Raw genomic sequence first — 16,207 nt, 5'->3', positions numbered from 1 at the left:
CAATTGAAGATAACTAATGATAATAACAAGGCCTGAGATTTATAATGCAAAGTAGCAAAGACATCTAGATATAAATAAGCTTATTACAGATATTTTGTTATTGTATCATTTCAGTGTAAAAAATTATTTTTACTTTCCTTGTAAAATTTCATGGCAGGCTTTAAACGTTACATTCACTTTTCTCTCCAAACTAGTTCCCAGCCAAAATATATAACTTGTTTTCTGATAATTTTATTAGCTTTACTTCTTTATGTCTAAATTTCAAAAATAATATAAATATGATGTTTATCAAGAACCAAAGGCAATAATCAAATTGTTTCTTGACCTGAACTCTATGATGTAGCCATTAAAAATACATATGAATTATTTAACAATTATTGGGACACAGATGGTCAAAAGCAAAAGGACACTGATTTGGATGTGACACAATTCAATACCTAAGTGAGATTCTCAATAGGCTCTGCCCTACAGGAAAGGAAGCTGGGATCTCCGACACACAACCCATCTCCAAGAATGCAATGGTCTTACCCCGGGTATAAAGGTAAACACATTGTACTTTTGATTTTTTATAGAATTCTTGGGGTGTTTTTCTTCACACTTTTCGGGACATCCAAGCCATACCGTGCGAGCTTTCAGTTCTTTCTTTCTTTGACAAATATTTATCAGCCAATCACAGCAACTGTGTGAAACAAAAGACATATATTGTGGATCGTTTTTTGCTTTTTAAAAATGTTGAAACTAATTGTACATATTTAGAGCCAACACTGATTGTCTCTGTATTTCCCAGGCACTAATAGCACACCTAATGCTAATCTATGGGGTTTTTCTTTAAATAGGTTGCTTACACAAATTTAAATTTGACATAAAAATACAAAGTCTTACAGAAATGTACAATAGCTTTTAGAACCCCAAGGGAATTATCTGTTTAGAAATCCCTATTGGCAAAATAAAACCATTAATCTTCCGAAGCAGCCAATGTTCTAAATGTTGAGAAAAGGTATAGCTATATGTTACCAGTAATTCCCAATACACCATTCAATGATAAAGGTTCTTAGATTTCAACTAATCCAGGATGTGGCTCTTCTCTGAAGTAATAATCACGTTCTCTTTAAAAATTACTTTTCCAGTAGTATTAACTAATAAAATATTAAGACTTACCGCTCAGGACTGGTGCGGTTGCTCACATCTGTAATCCCAGCACTTTGGGAAGCCTAGGCAGGCAGATCACCTGATATCAGGAGTTTGAGACCAGCCTGGCCAACATGGTGAAACCCCATCTCTACTAAACACACAAAAATTAGCTGGGCATTGTGGTACATGCCTGTAATCCCAGCTACAAAGGAGGCTGAGGCAGGAGAAACGTTCGAACCCAGGAGGCAGAGGTCACAGTGAGCCGAGACAGTGCCACTGCACTCCAGCCTGGGCAACAGAACAAGACTCCATCTAAAAAGACTTACAGCTTAATTCAATATGTAAAGAGGATACAAATGTTTCCTGTGATAGTCTAATGATAATAATAGCTTGACTGCATTTCCACATAGCTCTCTTCATCTGTGCTGTAAATATTTTAATTCTAAATTTACCCTGTTCCAATAGCGTCTAGGTTTCAGAAGCACAACTCTTCCCTTTCTTGGTCATCCAAACCATTATTTTGGAGTAGAGAGTATAGAGTTTCTAGTGAAATAACTTTTCTTAAGGAAAAGGCTATCAAATTTATGTCTATTAAACATAAGATAATCATGAACTCAAGTTTCAGTATTAAAATTTTGGTTTAATTCCAATTTCCAAAATGTAGAGAAAGACTCAGAATGGCTTATTAAAGGAAGATGTTAAATCCCACTTTCTAACTGTATTCAAGGCTAGAATAGAAAGCCTGCTGTGTAAGTCAAAACTTCTTCATTTTGTGACAAAGGAAGCTTAAAAGTTGACAAAAAGTTTTCAAGAAAATGACAGCATGAGGCTGATTATAAAATGGGGCCATCTCAGAGCTCCATCTCAGAATTTGTCTTCCATGCTGGAGTGTCACACCTTTACTACATTCTTAATGCTCTCATGCTTTAGAAATCACTTTATAAATACTGAAAATGTACAGGTGTACTACTTCATGAATCTCCCACAGTCACATCCCATATAAGGGAATGTGTGTGTCTCAACTGAAGTTGGTACTATTCCTATGAATATCCACCTAATTCTCAGCTGTGCTGGGAGATCTTCACACTGAAACGTTAGAGGTTGATTCTTCCGAGGCTGCCCATGCCTAACAGGGACTGGTCCAGCATGTGAGGGACTGCCAAACACTGCTCCCTTAAGCAGTGCCCTTTCACGGGGCTGATGCTCCGCCAAGGGCATAGCCGAGCAAGTCAGCTCCCCCGACCCTTACCCAAGAACTCCCACGGCAAACACACAAAGACTGAGGTTCACAAGAATGGAATTTCTTAGCACTGCCATCATCACTTTTGAAAGAACAAGCCCAAACGTCTCCAAACGCAAAGCGTACTTTCAAGAGCACAGCAGTTATAAATCAGGGTGATATTAAAGTGATTTAAGGTTATCAAAACAAGTATGTCCACCATTACTATTTTTTGGTAGGGTTGAGTAGGAAAGGAGACGATCAGGTAGATTTGAATAAAATGTTGATAATATTTGATCTATTCATGCTTGAAAAAAAAATTAAGGCATCAAATAAAATAGAGTAAGCTTTCAGTGACTATTTGTCTTCCCTCACCTGTTGCTTGCACTGTTCAGCTCCAACGCTCTCACAAGGCCCCTTGCCTCCAGCATCCCTGCTGCAGTGTCATACAGATTGCCACTGTTCTGTGTGGCCTCCACACTGGCACTCCTTCCCCAACTACTGCCGCCAACAGCAGCTCTAAACCATCACTCTTTTACCTGGTGACAGCACACACTCCTAGTGCCAGGCAAATCTTAGTTATGTGACGTAAGAATTACCATCTCGGACACCTGCAACTACATTATACAATGCTGAACTCACACATTACACAGATGAGAAAACTGGAGGTCCACAGGCAAGCGACTTCTCTAAGACTAAGCCACTAGTTAATGGCAGAGCTGAAACCAGAGCCCAGATCTCAACCCCCCGCCACATCAGAATCACGTCCATCTACTACTGAGTTTATGAGTTAACAACAGGCAGAGGCCAGCTCTTATTCAAGCTCATGTACCACCTTTCCTCAGCCCAGGCATGGCATCACAGTCATTCAAGAGATGACGAAAAAAAAAGAATCATCTGTGAGCAGGCAACAAAACACAATGGAAAAAACATGGACTTTAAAGTCGTGTTTTTGGAGACAAACGCCAGCAAGTGACCCTGGGAAGCTCCTTGGTCTAAGTCTTGCTTATCTGCAGAGCACCAATAAGAGTGGGGCAAACACACTGTGAAGGCTCAGCATAATGCTGCCCACAGAGGAAGCCCCTCAGCCTCTCAGTCTCCACTCTCCTGCCTCCCAAGAGCCCACTCACAAGATCACCCTCCTCATAACAGTAGCTTTGGCACAGAGTACCCAGGCCTGGACTGTCCAAATGAGCATCCATCAGCCACATGTGGCAACTTCCATTTCAATTAATTAAAACTAACTACAATTTAAAATCCAGTTCCTCGATCACACTAGCCACATCTCAAGAGCTCTGTGGGCATCCCAGATGGAGACTACTCCATCACTCCAGTGAGTGCTACTGGGCAGCACTGGCATCAACAGAGCACCCTGCGAGCTGCACAACAGGTGCAAGACAGACTTCAGATGAACACATTTCCCTTTAGCATCCAAACACAGCAATATTCTTCAGGAATGGACTCAGATACGAATTTTTGCTCTACAACACATAATTACCTACTCTGATGTTCTAGTATACAAAAGTCAAGAGAATTCAAAATGAAAAATCAACTATTAAGATCTAAGTATTTGAAGACACATATAAAATTTAGAAAGTATGAACTTTATAACATTATCTGATATTAACATGTTCTTCCAGAGACAAGACACTATAGCATAACATGAGCACTGTCAACAACCAAAACCTTACCGTCAACATCACTGCAAGCAACCACATGAACTAATGCCTCACTGACATCACTCACTCTAGAACCTCTAAATTCAATGCCCACTGCTAAAAACATATAGTCAACATTTTACTCAGTTTCTTCCTCCATAACCCTGTACCAGTAAATCTAAGATGCCTAGATTTTGACATAATTACGTTATTTCTAACACTAGGCTACTAACACCTGTTAACACACAAAAATGTTACTACTAATTATTTCATTGTGTACAGACAGAATATAGTAGTGGTTAACACGCCACTATCACATCACGTGCTACTACACAACACTGAACACGTACACTCGCCACAGGTGTAAGAGGTGAAAGGTCTGCGACTGCACCAGAACCGCCCTGGAACATACAGCCAGAAAATACTAGGCAGGGGAGCCAGGCGACCTCTATGCTAGGAGTAAAGGGCATGAGCCCCGAGGACACAGAAACGCTGCAGCAGAAACCATGTGTTTAAGCCTCACTGAGTGGTAGAGCTAAAAAGGAAAGGAAATACAGGGAATTTTTGAGGGCAAAAATGTGAGGAAGGCCTACCGGCAAATACTGCAAAACAAGAGGGAGAAACAAACAGAAGTCCTTGGAGACACCAGCTGGGAGATTTACTCAACAGCATCTCAATATATGCTAAAGACTTTCCAAATTATAGCCGAAACACTTTCCCTTTATATTTATGTCGCCTTACATCAAGTCCAGCTGAAACGAAATCCAGGAGCGTACAAATTATATTTTTCCTTAAAATGTTTTAGGATTAGTAGCTTCTCACAAAATGCCTCTATAATCAAATCATATTATAACATTAAACAAAGCATTTTAATATATCAAGAGCCTGCCTTCTAAAATTTTAACTAGTCATAATTAAGTAACTCCCACAGATTCCGCCTATTTTCTCTCCACCGCTCAAAAATCAGACAATTATTATATCCAACAGATACCTACAGTCACCAATTTAAAAGCAACATAATGCTAATGTCTTCTTGAAAGATGAGCACTCGCCCATGCTTCCATAACCCAATGTCTGCCCATCAGGTGAGGCCATTAGAACTAGAAATAATCCCAGCATTTGATCCCTCCCCTCCCTTCTTATGGAAATGCCATTCAGTGGCTCCACTTTCCTAAGGACAAAGTGATTTTTGATAACAAGTGAAATGTAAATCTCGTGAGAAAGACATTAACCCAGATCGGAGAAATACACATCAATGTGCCTCGCAACAGCTTACAGAAAGGTGTATTCACTGGCATGAAAAAGATCCAAAGTTTTAAAAGACAGATTCCAGAACAATTTTTTCACAGTGTCCAAGTTGGCATTTTTGTCCAACAAAAATGAGAAAGCAGGTCTCAAGCCACGAAGAAATTAAAGCCTACTCACTCTTCTAATAACAATATTAAAATACTCCTTACTACTTACAGGATCTACAAAGAGAAATACACTGAAATATTTACAACTCATTAATATTAGTTACAATCTCCCTGCATCACAATATTCTGAACATCTTCCTCCTGCAGTTAAACTAATTTTATACATCTTCTACTCTTTTCTTTTTTTTTTGAGACAGAGTTTCGCTCTTGTTACACAGGCTGGAGTGCAATGGCACGATCTCGGCTCACCACAACCTCCGCCTCCTGGGTTCAGGCAATTCTCCTGCCTCAGCCTCCTGAGTAGCTGGGATTACAGGCACGCGCCACCATGCCCAGCTAATTTTTTGTATTTTTAGTAGAGGCGAGGTTTCACCATGTTGACCAGGATGGTCTCAATCTCTTGACCTCGTGATCCACCCGCCTCGGCCTCCCAAAGTGCTGGGATTACGGGCGTGAGCCACCGCGCCCGGCCTATATGTTCTACTCTTTGAGCCACCAAATAATAATATTAGTAGCACTGAATTTTATAACGCCTGGTATTTAGGAAATTAAAAAGTAGCAAACATTCACAACTGAAAATTTATAAGAAATAGAGAAATAAGACCAATCTACTTGCTAAATGTACAATTTGGTTCTCTAAGGTGCAGTATTTAATTTCTATAACAATTTCTCAGTGTAGCAGGTATGAAGAAGAGCGTGACAATACCTCAGGTGCTCCTCATTACGTGTGGCAGCAGGATATTCCTCAGCGCTATATATGCTGATTACAGCCTGACAAGATGGCTCAGCTTTATCCACATGATCACAATTTATTAAGGTAAAGACTTTCAGCCTTAATATATAAGGTAAAGACTTTCAACACAGAAAGACCATGCATCCATAAAAATAAAAAAATTAGCTGGGTGTGGTGGCACATGACTGTAGTCCCAGCTACTTGGGAGGCTGTGGTGAAAAAAATCGCTTGAGCCCTGGAGGTCAAGGCTGCTGTGAGCCATGATGGTATCACTGCACTAGCCTAGGCAAGAGAGCAAGATCCTGTCTCAAAAAGAAAAAAAAAAAAGACTTCATAGACACATCTAGGATATTTTACTAAGCTGTTTTAACTCCCCCAAACACAGGTGTTTTTGCTGCTACCATCTACATTTTTAAGTATATTCTTAATTTTTCCTTAAGAAAAGGATTATATTACAAGTAAAACCTAAAAGTTGGCTGTCATGTTCCATTTGGTAAAAACAAAATCATGTGAAAAACAGAAAAATTAATTCAATAATATATTTAACACTATTATGAGACTGAGAACATTCTAAAGTCTACAATTGTTGTTAACTACCTGACTGGTATGGTACTGTTACTAATATGACCACATAAGTACCACTTCCAAAACACACAGGGCCTGGTGAGAGTCCGCACCATGAACATTGCCCCGCCCATGTCCCCAGCGCTGCACCCATGAGTGCTCAGTTCCCATTTCCTCTGTGAACATCCTGCAGACTCCTCCAATAACCAGTGATTTTCCACACACACTAGAAAAACCACCTAACACCCTGAACATAGATCCTCAACCTTATCAACTCAATCATCTCCGCAGTGATGTCCCTCTAGGATGGGGAGACCAGGCATTTACCACAAAGCTATTCCACTTCAAAGACTGCAAATCAGGATCTTATTCGGGCCACTCCTCCTTATCCTAGCAATTTTCCCAGTCCAGGGAGTAAAGAAGGGCTTTAGGTCACCAGGTCAGGACCTGGTTCCATTTCAGGGCTGGCCCTCACCTGTCACAAGAGGGACTCGTGCTGGAAATAGTGGTGAGCACACCCACCTTCTTTAAGAAGGGGCCATAACGGACCACAGAACAAAAGCACTTAGCCTTTCCTCACAGGAATTCAGAACACCTGCTTCTGGGCCACTCCCACAGCTGGCAAATTGGCAGTAGTCAGCCCTCTGTCCCTGCGATCTCATCAATTCACAGTGCCGTGGGGGCCCACCTCACCACAACTCCCCACAGCACACTTCCTTAGCCAGCTCTGTCATCACCCAGGCTCTTCCCGGATGGACACATCGCCACGAATGTATGCCAAGTTCAATACAAACTATCATTGATTTTCTTTTGCTGATTATTGATGATCTCTGCCAAAGCATGACCAAATTTCCCTTTTTAGCCCTCGTCTGTATCCTAATCATATCCTTACTCAGTTGACCTGATGTTCCCAATTAAGAATAAAAGTCACAGTCACCATCATTATTTCATTCTTCCGGCCCTATTTCCCCTCCTGCCAAAAAGGATGGACATTATTCTTCCTTTCCAAAACCATCCTCTTTCCGAGAGTGTCACCTCCCTGATTCTCCACAGGGCTACACCACACGTCTCCCAATCTTTTCAAGAACATCATCCTTCTGTGTGGCTTCCATTATCACCACAACAATAAGGACTCTGCAACCTACATCTCCAGAGCCTGCTTCTGAGTCTGACAAAACTATGTATGAGACCACTCGTTCTGCCAATGCTTTGCCCTTCTTAATACAAGATAAATTTCTTAAAAAAAAAAAAAAAAACTACAAATAGTTATCAGGTTTAGATAAAAAATATCTTTTTAAAAACCCCACAGCTCTAGCCAGGCATAGTAATGCATGCCTATAATCCCAGCTACTCAGGAGGCTGAGGCAGGAGAACTGCTTGAACTCAGGAGGCAGAGGTTGCGGTGAGCCGAGACTGTGCCACTGCACTCCATCCTGGGCGACAAGAGCAAAACCCCCTCTCAAAAAAAAAAAAAAACAAAAACCACGGCTCCTACCTGCTTAATGCTGCAATACTGTCGGCTCCCACCTGGCAAAGAACAACGTGACAGTGCCCCTACTCCCCATTACACAATGCTGTACATTCTAGCCAGCTCCACAAGGCAAAGCACACAGATCGTAAAGAAAGAAGTAACACCACTGTGATGTGCAGATGGCACTCCATGTAATCTTTACTGATTACAAGAAATCTACAAAACCACTCTTAGCACCAGGGAGTTCAGCAAGATTATAGCATACAAAATCAAATATACAAAATCAACTATTTCTATACACTAACAATGAAAACATGGAATCCAAAGTTTAAAATACCGTACCATTTATAATCGCTCCACAAAAATTAAATACCTAGGAGTAAATCTAATATTTGCATGCTGAAAACTACAAAACACTGCTGAAAGAGATCAAATTGTCTCCAAATAAAATGAAGCAAGGTACCATGTTCAGGATCTAGAAGACTCAACATAGAAAACATATCAATTCCCCCCCAAACTAACATAACACATAGGTTCAACACAAGTCCTATCAAAATCCTAGTGAGGATTTTGTAGATATGGACAAGATTATTCTAAATTTCTATGGGAAGACAAAGGAATTAGAATAGCTTCAAGATTTCTGAAAAAGAAGAATCAAGTGGGAAGAATCAGCCTACCCATGTGAAGACTTTCTATAAAAACACAGTGCAGCACACTCTATGGTACTGGCAGGAACTGACACACTGATGAGATGGAGAAGGGAACAGAACCAAGGCCACAGAGAGCCCAGCTTACGAACAATCAAGCAGTAACGGAAGATGTGGATACACACTGGCTAAAAAACGAACTTCAATCTAAACCTCTCACCTTACCAAAACACATTTTTTTAAATATTCAAATGTAAAACTATAAAATGCATAGAAAAAAACGTCAACATAGGGTTTTGTGAAATTCTTAAAGCACAATTCACGACAGTAACAAAAGCTATAAATTAGACCTCACCAAAATTAAAACACTGGATCCACTGAAGTCTCTTTCAAAGGATAAGACAAGATACCGACTGAAAGAAAATAGGTCCAACTACGTATGTGACAGAGAACCCATAGTCAGAATATGTAAAGAACTTTCTAAACTCAACAAGAAAAAACTTATAAACAACACAACTAAAATTAAAGATGGAAAGACATTTACTGAAGAGAATACACAAATGGCAAAAAGATGTCCAACCTCACTAGCATTAGGAAAATGCAAATGCAGAACACAATGAACTATTAACTCCACATCTACTAGAACAGCTACAATCAAAAACAGTGGCAATACCCAATGTTGGCATGGATAAAAAGAAACTGGGTCTCTCAAACACTGCTAGTGTGAATGTAAGATGGTGTAGCCACTCTGGGAAACAGCTTGGCAGCTTCTTAAAAAGCTAAATATACACTTATCATGCAACCCAGCAATGAAGTTTCTTAGACATTTACTCCAGAGAAATGAAAACCTATGTCCATACATATGCGCACACACACACACACACACACACAAATGTACACAATTGTTCATGGCAGCTTTATTTCTAATATCCAAAAACTTGAAACAACCTACACAACAGCTTGGATAGATCTCATAGCACTATGTTGAATGAAATAGGCCAACCTCGAAAAACAAATCATATAATACAGATAATCATATAATACAGATATATAAACAAATCATATAATTACAATATGGAAGATATAATATAAAAATTTTAAGTATCACATATTGAGTAATTTCAGTTATGTAACATTCTTGGTATTAAAACCAGATGGAGAACTGATGAGTGGCTTCCAAGGCCAGGGAATCAGAGGTACGGGAGTGGCTGTGGGACGGGGAAGCTCCCTGTGGGGCTGGAATGACTGCATCTTAGCTGTAGTTGTGGTAGCACAGATCAACACCTGATGAAACCACAGAGAACTGCACATATACACTGTGCCAAGGGTAAGTGTCCTGTTTTCCTATTATAGTTATATACGATGCAACCACCAGGGTAAACTGGGTGAAAAATACAAGGAACCTGATATGGTTTGGCTGTGCCCCCACCCAAATCTCATCTTGCATTTAACTTCCACAATTCCCACATGTTGTGGGAGGAACCCAGTGGGAGGTGATTGAGCTATGGGGTGTGTCTTTCCTGGGCTTTTCTCATGACAGTGAATGAGTCTCACAAGATTTGACGATTTTAAAAATGGAGTTTTTCTGCACAAGCTCTCTCTTTGCCTGCCGCCATCCACATAAAATATGACTTGTTCCTCCTAGCCTTCTGCCATGATTGTGAGGCCTCCCCAGCCATGTGGAACTGTGAGTCCAACTGAACCTCTTTCTTTTGTAAATTGCCCAGTCTCAGCTATGTCTTTATCAGCAATGTGAAAATGAACTAATACAGGACCCCTCTATACTATTTTTGCAATTCCTGCAACTCTCTAATTATTTGCAAATTCAAAGGTTTTTAAAAAATTATTTTAAAAGGTAAAACAATGACAATATATATCTTGCAAACATTAATCAAAGAAAGCTGGTAATAGTTTTATTGAAATTAGACAAAATAAGTCTTCACAGAAAAAACAGTATTAAAGACAAAGGAGAAACATTTAAAGACAATAAAAGGCCAATTGAATAGATTAATAATCCTAAATCTTCACCATCTAATAACACACTCTAAAAATATATAAAGCAAAAACTAACATAACTAAAAAAAAGTAGACACATCCACAATGATGTTTACAAACTCTTGAAGTCTCTCAGTAACTGACAAAAAAGGAAACCATGAACAGCAGCCGATTTGAACTAGACAACCAACTGTGACTCCATTGACATACGGAGCAGTGCACTCAACAACTGAAAACCAAAAATTATTTTCAAATACACAAAGAAAATTTACTACAAGTTGTCTATATGATGAACTATAAAGTAAGTCTCAACACATTACAAAGACTAAAATTTTTTTGGGGGGGACAGAGTCTTGTTCTGTCACCAGGCTGGAGTGCAGTGGCATGATCTCGACTCACTGAAACCTCCACCTCCTGGGTTCAAGCAATTCTCCTGTCTCAGCCTCCCCAGTAGCTGGGACCACAGGCACATGCCACCACGCCCAGCTAATTTTTGTATTTTTAGTAGAGATGGAGTTTCACCATGTTGGCCAGGATGGTCTCGATCTCTTGACATTGTGATCCACCCGCCTTGGCCTCCCAAAGTGCTGGGATTACAGGCAAAAGCCACCATGCCCAGCTAATTTTTTAAATTATAAGTATATTCAATGGCCACATAAAATTAAGATACAAACTAATTACAAAAAGATAACTGCAAAAAACAGGCTGGGCATGGTGGCTCGTGCTGCAATCCCAGCATTTTGGGTGGCTGAGGTGGGAGAATCACTAGAGCTCAGGAGTTCAAGATCAGCCTGGGCAACAACAGCAAGACCTAGTGATGATGATGATGATGATGATGATAACAAAAAGATAACTAGAAAAAAATCTCTTAACTTTGGAAATTAGTCAACATAGTTTCTAAATCAAACATGGATTTAAAGTAGAAATAACAATGGAAAGTAGAAAATATATGGGCCCTGGCACAGTGGCCAATGCCTGGAATCCCAGCACCATGGGAGGCCAAGGAGGGCAGATTAGTTGAGGTCAGGAGTTTGAGATCAGCCTGGCCAACTTGGTGAAACCCCATTTCTACTGAAAATACAAAAATTAGCCGGGCATGCCAGCACATGCCTGGACTCCCAGCTACTCAGGAGGAATGAGAATCGCTTGAACCCTGGAGGTGGAGGCTGAGGTGAACCGATATCATGCCACTGCACTCCTGCACTCCAGCCTGGGCAACCGAGTGAGACTCTGTCTCAAAAAAAAAAAAAAAAAAAAGCAAAGAAAAGAAACTACTTTGAACTTAATGACAATACCTGTCAAAACTTAAATGTACCTATTTTTAGAAAGGAAAAAGGAAGAATATTGGAGACCTGAGCATTCATCTTATGAAGCTAGAAAAAGAAAAGCAAGTTAAAGTCAAAAAAAATAAATAAGAGAAAATAAAGGGGAGACCAGAAATCAAACAAACAGGAATCAAACACCCTAAGAAGGCCACAGCGTGACTTAACATAGTATTCCACAGACGGTGCTTAAACTGCAAGGAAACAAACAAAACAAAGTGTGAAACATCCTGTACAACAACCCATCTTCACTCTCCAAAAATGTCAATGGAAGGAAAAATAAACACTAAACTACTACTCCACATCAAAAGAGACTTAAAAAAGATGCCACCTAAATGTGACATGTGACCACATCCTGTACTAGAGAAAACAGGCTACAAAGGACATTACTGGGATGATAGACAACATTAAAATATAAACAAAGTAGATATAAAGCATTGTATCAATGCTAAATTTCCTGAATTTGATAACTGTACTATGGTTATATAAGAAAATATGTATTTTTTAGAAAATACACACTGAAGAATTAAGAGAAATGATCAACTTGGTCTGAAATGACTCAGAAAAATAATAGTAATATATTAAAAAAATAAAATAAATGTAGCAAAATGTGGGGAAAAAATAGGTCAATCTGAGTAAAAGATACACAGGAGGAATATAGGCCCACATCTATCTTTTGGAAAGAAAAAGAAATACCTTTTATAAATGTTGGTAGAGCAATCAGAAGTAATTCTATCATGCATTAGCTATAATTTCCCTAGTTGTTTTTTTTTTTTGAGACAGAGTCCCGCTCTATCGCCCAAGATAGAGTGCAGTGGCTCAATCTTGGCTCACTGCAACCTCTGCGTCCCGGGTTCAAGTGATTCTCCTGCCTCAGCCTTCCTAGTAGCTGGGATTACAGGTGCTCACCCCCTCGCCCTGCTAATTTTTGTATTTTTAGTAGAGATGGGATTTCACCATGTTGTCCAGGCTGGTCTCGAACTCCTGAACTCAAAATGATCTGCCTGCCTCAGCCTCCCAAAGTGCTAAGATTACAGGCATGAGCCACTGCATCTGGCCCCAGCTTCTAACCATTAAAACTTCTCATAAAATAATGAATTTGGCTCTCCTTTCCTTTCATATTAGCATTGTTTGTCTTTGATTAATGTACTAATACTCTCCATGATAACACTTAGAGAATATCTCCTTGAGTTTATATAGTAATAGAGCTAGTAAGTATATCAGGAGCTAAGCGTCTAAAAAAACTCAGCGCATAAGGAAACTAGGTAGCAATGGATAACAAACCTGGTACAGAGGAACTTCCAGCCATCACAGACAAACCACTCCAGTCCTCTTTTCCTTTGCGTTATCCTGGCTCGTGGTAAGGTGTGGTAATCACTTTCCTCATTCTCAAAGCCTTCTTCAGACATCATTAGTGGCATTTCATCCAAATGTGCAGACTCATCCTCCAGTTGGTACCTAGTTAGGGTGAAAAACAGAATGCTAAGACAGGCCAAGCAGTATTCTTTACAGTTAAGTGTTTCATTTAGGGACAATATCTCCTCAAATTAAGCTGTCTTCAGCTGAAGTAAAGCATTATAAAGAAGACTGCAGAGGCTGCTTTCTGTTGCAAAGGAATAAGTTAGCTAAGGCAAAAAAGCTGCCCAACAAAGCCTGTGCTAGCTGAAGAAGTCTCTGTTGACCATGCTGTGAGCGTAATCCTGGAGGCATCTATGCTGCAAATGGCCAGCCTGACAGCACAGCCACTGCTGCTCAACATCTCCTCACTGCACTCAATCCCTCAGAAAAACAATCTTCTGAAACATGACTATAGCAAAGAATGTTCACTCCAAGCAACATCTAAACACTATGCTACGCAACTACATCATCAACCAACATTCTAGAGACTTTCAACAATACGTAGTTGTCTGTATCTGAAAGGAATCAACACCATCCTTTGGCTTGCTGAAAGAATTGGTATCTTTGGGGATATTTATGTCCCATTTAGTCTCTGTTGTTCTCTTTACTAAAACTTGCTATTCAATGAAAATACCTCAACAACCTACCATTATCCCAGAGGAACCCACGAGTTGACTTTCTTACTTTCTACATTGAGAAAATGCCTCCACAAATGCTTGATGCAAAATTTTGTCTATCATCCCAGTAATGTACTTTGTAGCCTGTTTTCCAAGAAACAGGCAGCCTACCATCCAAACTTTTATCTTTCCTCAATCACAAACATAATTTAGCTTTAAAAAATATAAACTTACCTTTTTGAGTTTAGAACTTTTTTTGAGAAGAACTTGTCAGAAACTATAATGGTCATTCAACAGTGCTATCTTACTGAATTCTGAAGTGTTAAAAGAAAAGAACTGTCAACTCAGAAATCTATATCCAGCAACAATGTCCTTCAGAATGAAGGCAAAATAAAGATATTCTCAGATGGAGGAAAACCAAGAGAATTTGTTGTCAACAGATCTGCCCTGAAAGAATGCTAAAGACAGACTTCAGGATGGAGAAAATGATAGCAAAGAAAACGTGGAACTTTTAGAATGAAGGAAGAGCAACAGAATGTTCTTTAAAATATGTATGAGTATTAAAAATAAAACGTATTAAATTGTCAGATTGTTTTCAACATAAACAGATGTGAATACATATAACAAGCCTAACAGGGAAGAGTAGGTGACTCTATAGCTTACATGAGGTGAGAAAATACTAAAAGTGGACAGTGAAAAGTCAGCCATATTTATTATAATCCTTAGAGTAGGATTTCCCAGCAGAGGCACATTAACATTTTGGGCCACAGAACTCTGTTGGGGTGAAGCTGTCCTATGCACGTATTTATTCCAGTGTCCCCAGCCTCTATGTACTAGACACTAGTAGCAGCACCACACTCAACCCTTGTTGTGGCAATCAAAAATGTTTCCAGACATTGCCAACCATCCCCTGGAGCACAAAAATCACCATCTAAAGGAAGTACTTTAAATATAATGGTATTTAATATTAAAAGATTAAAAGTAAGAAAATGAAAAAATAAACAGTTAATTGCTGCATAATGACATTCTAGTCAACAATGAATGTATATGAAACAGTGGTCCCATTATAAGGAAGCTGAAAAATTCCTAACACCTAGTGACATCACAGCCATAATCATGTTCACAGTACAACGCAAGACTCACATCTTTGTAGTGATGCTGGTGTATACCAAATCTATTGTACTACTAGTTATATAAAAGTCTAGCACATACACTTATGTATAGTACCTAATACCTGACAATCATAACTAATAACTATGCTACTGGTTTAGGTACTTACTATACTACCCTATTATTATTTTAGATCATACTCTATTTATTTTTTGAAAAGCTAACTTTAGGCCGGGCGTGGTGGCTCACGCCTATAATCCCAGCACTTTGGGAGGCCGAGGCGGGTGGATCACGAGGTTAAGAGATCGAGACCATCCTGGTCAACAAGGTGAAACCCCGTCTCTACTAAATATACAAAAATTAGCTAGGCATGGTGGTGCGTGCCTGTAGTCCCAGCTACTCAGGAGGCTGAGGCAGGAGAATTGGCTGAACCCAGGAGGCAGAGGTTGCGGTGAGCCGAGATCGTGCCATTGTACTCCAGTCTGGGTAACAACAGCAAAACTCCGTCTCAAAAAAAAAAAGAAAGCTAACTGTAAAACAGCCTCAGGCAGGTCCTTCAGGAGGTATTCCAGCAGAAGACATTGTTATCACAGGAGATGACAGCTCTGTGTGTGTTACTACCCTCCAGTGTGACAAAATGTAGAGCTAGAAGATAGTGATATTGGTGATCCTGACCCTGTGTAGGCCTGGTCTAACATGTATGTTTTTGTTTTTAACCAAAAAAAAAAAAAAAAAAAATTTTTAAGTAAAAATTAAAAAAAAAAAGTATATAGAATAAGAATATAAAGAACATATTTTTGTGCAGCAATATCTTCATGTTTTAAACTATCACAAGAGTCAAAAAGTTTTAAAAAATTTATAAAGTAAAAACGTTACAGTAAGCTAAAGATGAATGTACATGCTCTAGTCCTGCACAGGTATATGATT

At 39.5% G+C, this 16,207-nt stretch overlaps 1 protein-coding gene across 14 annotated transcripts in view; it reads right to left on the bottom strand.

Moving 5' to 3' along the window:
- Window positions 1-16,207, bottom strand: part of ATP9B (ATPase phospholipid transporting 9B) — a 280,109-nt gene that overhangs the window by 248,880 nt on the left and 15,022 nt on the right. For all 14 annotated transcript variants that reach the window (XR_013525960.1, XM_035271402.3, XM_035271403.3 and 11 more), the window contains exons 2-3: window positions 13,440-13,613; window positions 529-679 (exon numbers count right to left, since the gene is read on the bottom strand). Coding sequence is in view for 10 of the 14 variants with exons in the window: in XM_035271402.3 (XP_035127293.3) it covers window positions 529-679; window positions 13,440-13,613 (325 nt within the window). In the remaining 4 variants the exon portion in view is untranslated. The remainder of the gene's footprint in view (window positions 1-528; window positions 680-13,439; window positions 13,614-16,207) is intronic.

Source organism: Callithrix jacchus, chromosome 13 (assembly GCF_049354715.1).
Source record: "Callithrix jacchus isolate 240 chromosome 13, calJac240_pri, whole genome shotgun sequence".
In the NCBI taxonomy this organism is placed as follows: Eukaryota; Metazoa; Chordata; class Mammalia; order Primates; family Cebidae; genus Callithrix; species Callithrix jacchus.
The sequence above is the reverse complement of the archived record's forward strand: the minus strand, read 5'-3'. Positions and strand labels throughout refer to the sequence as shown.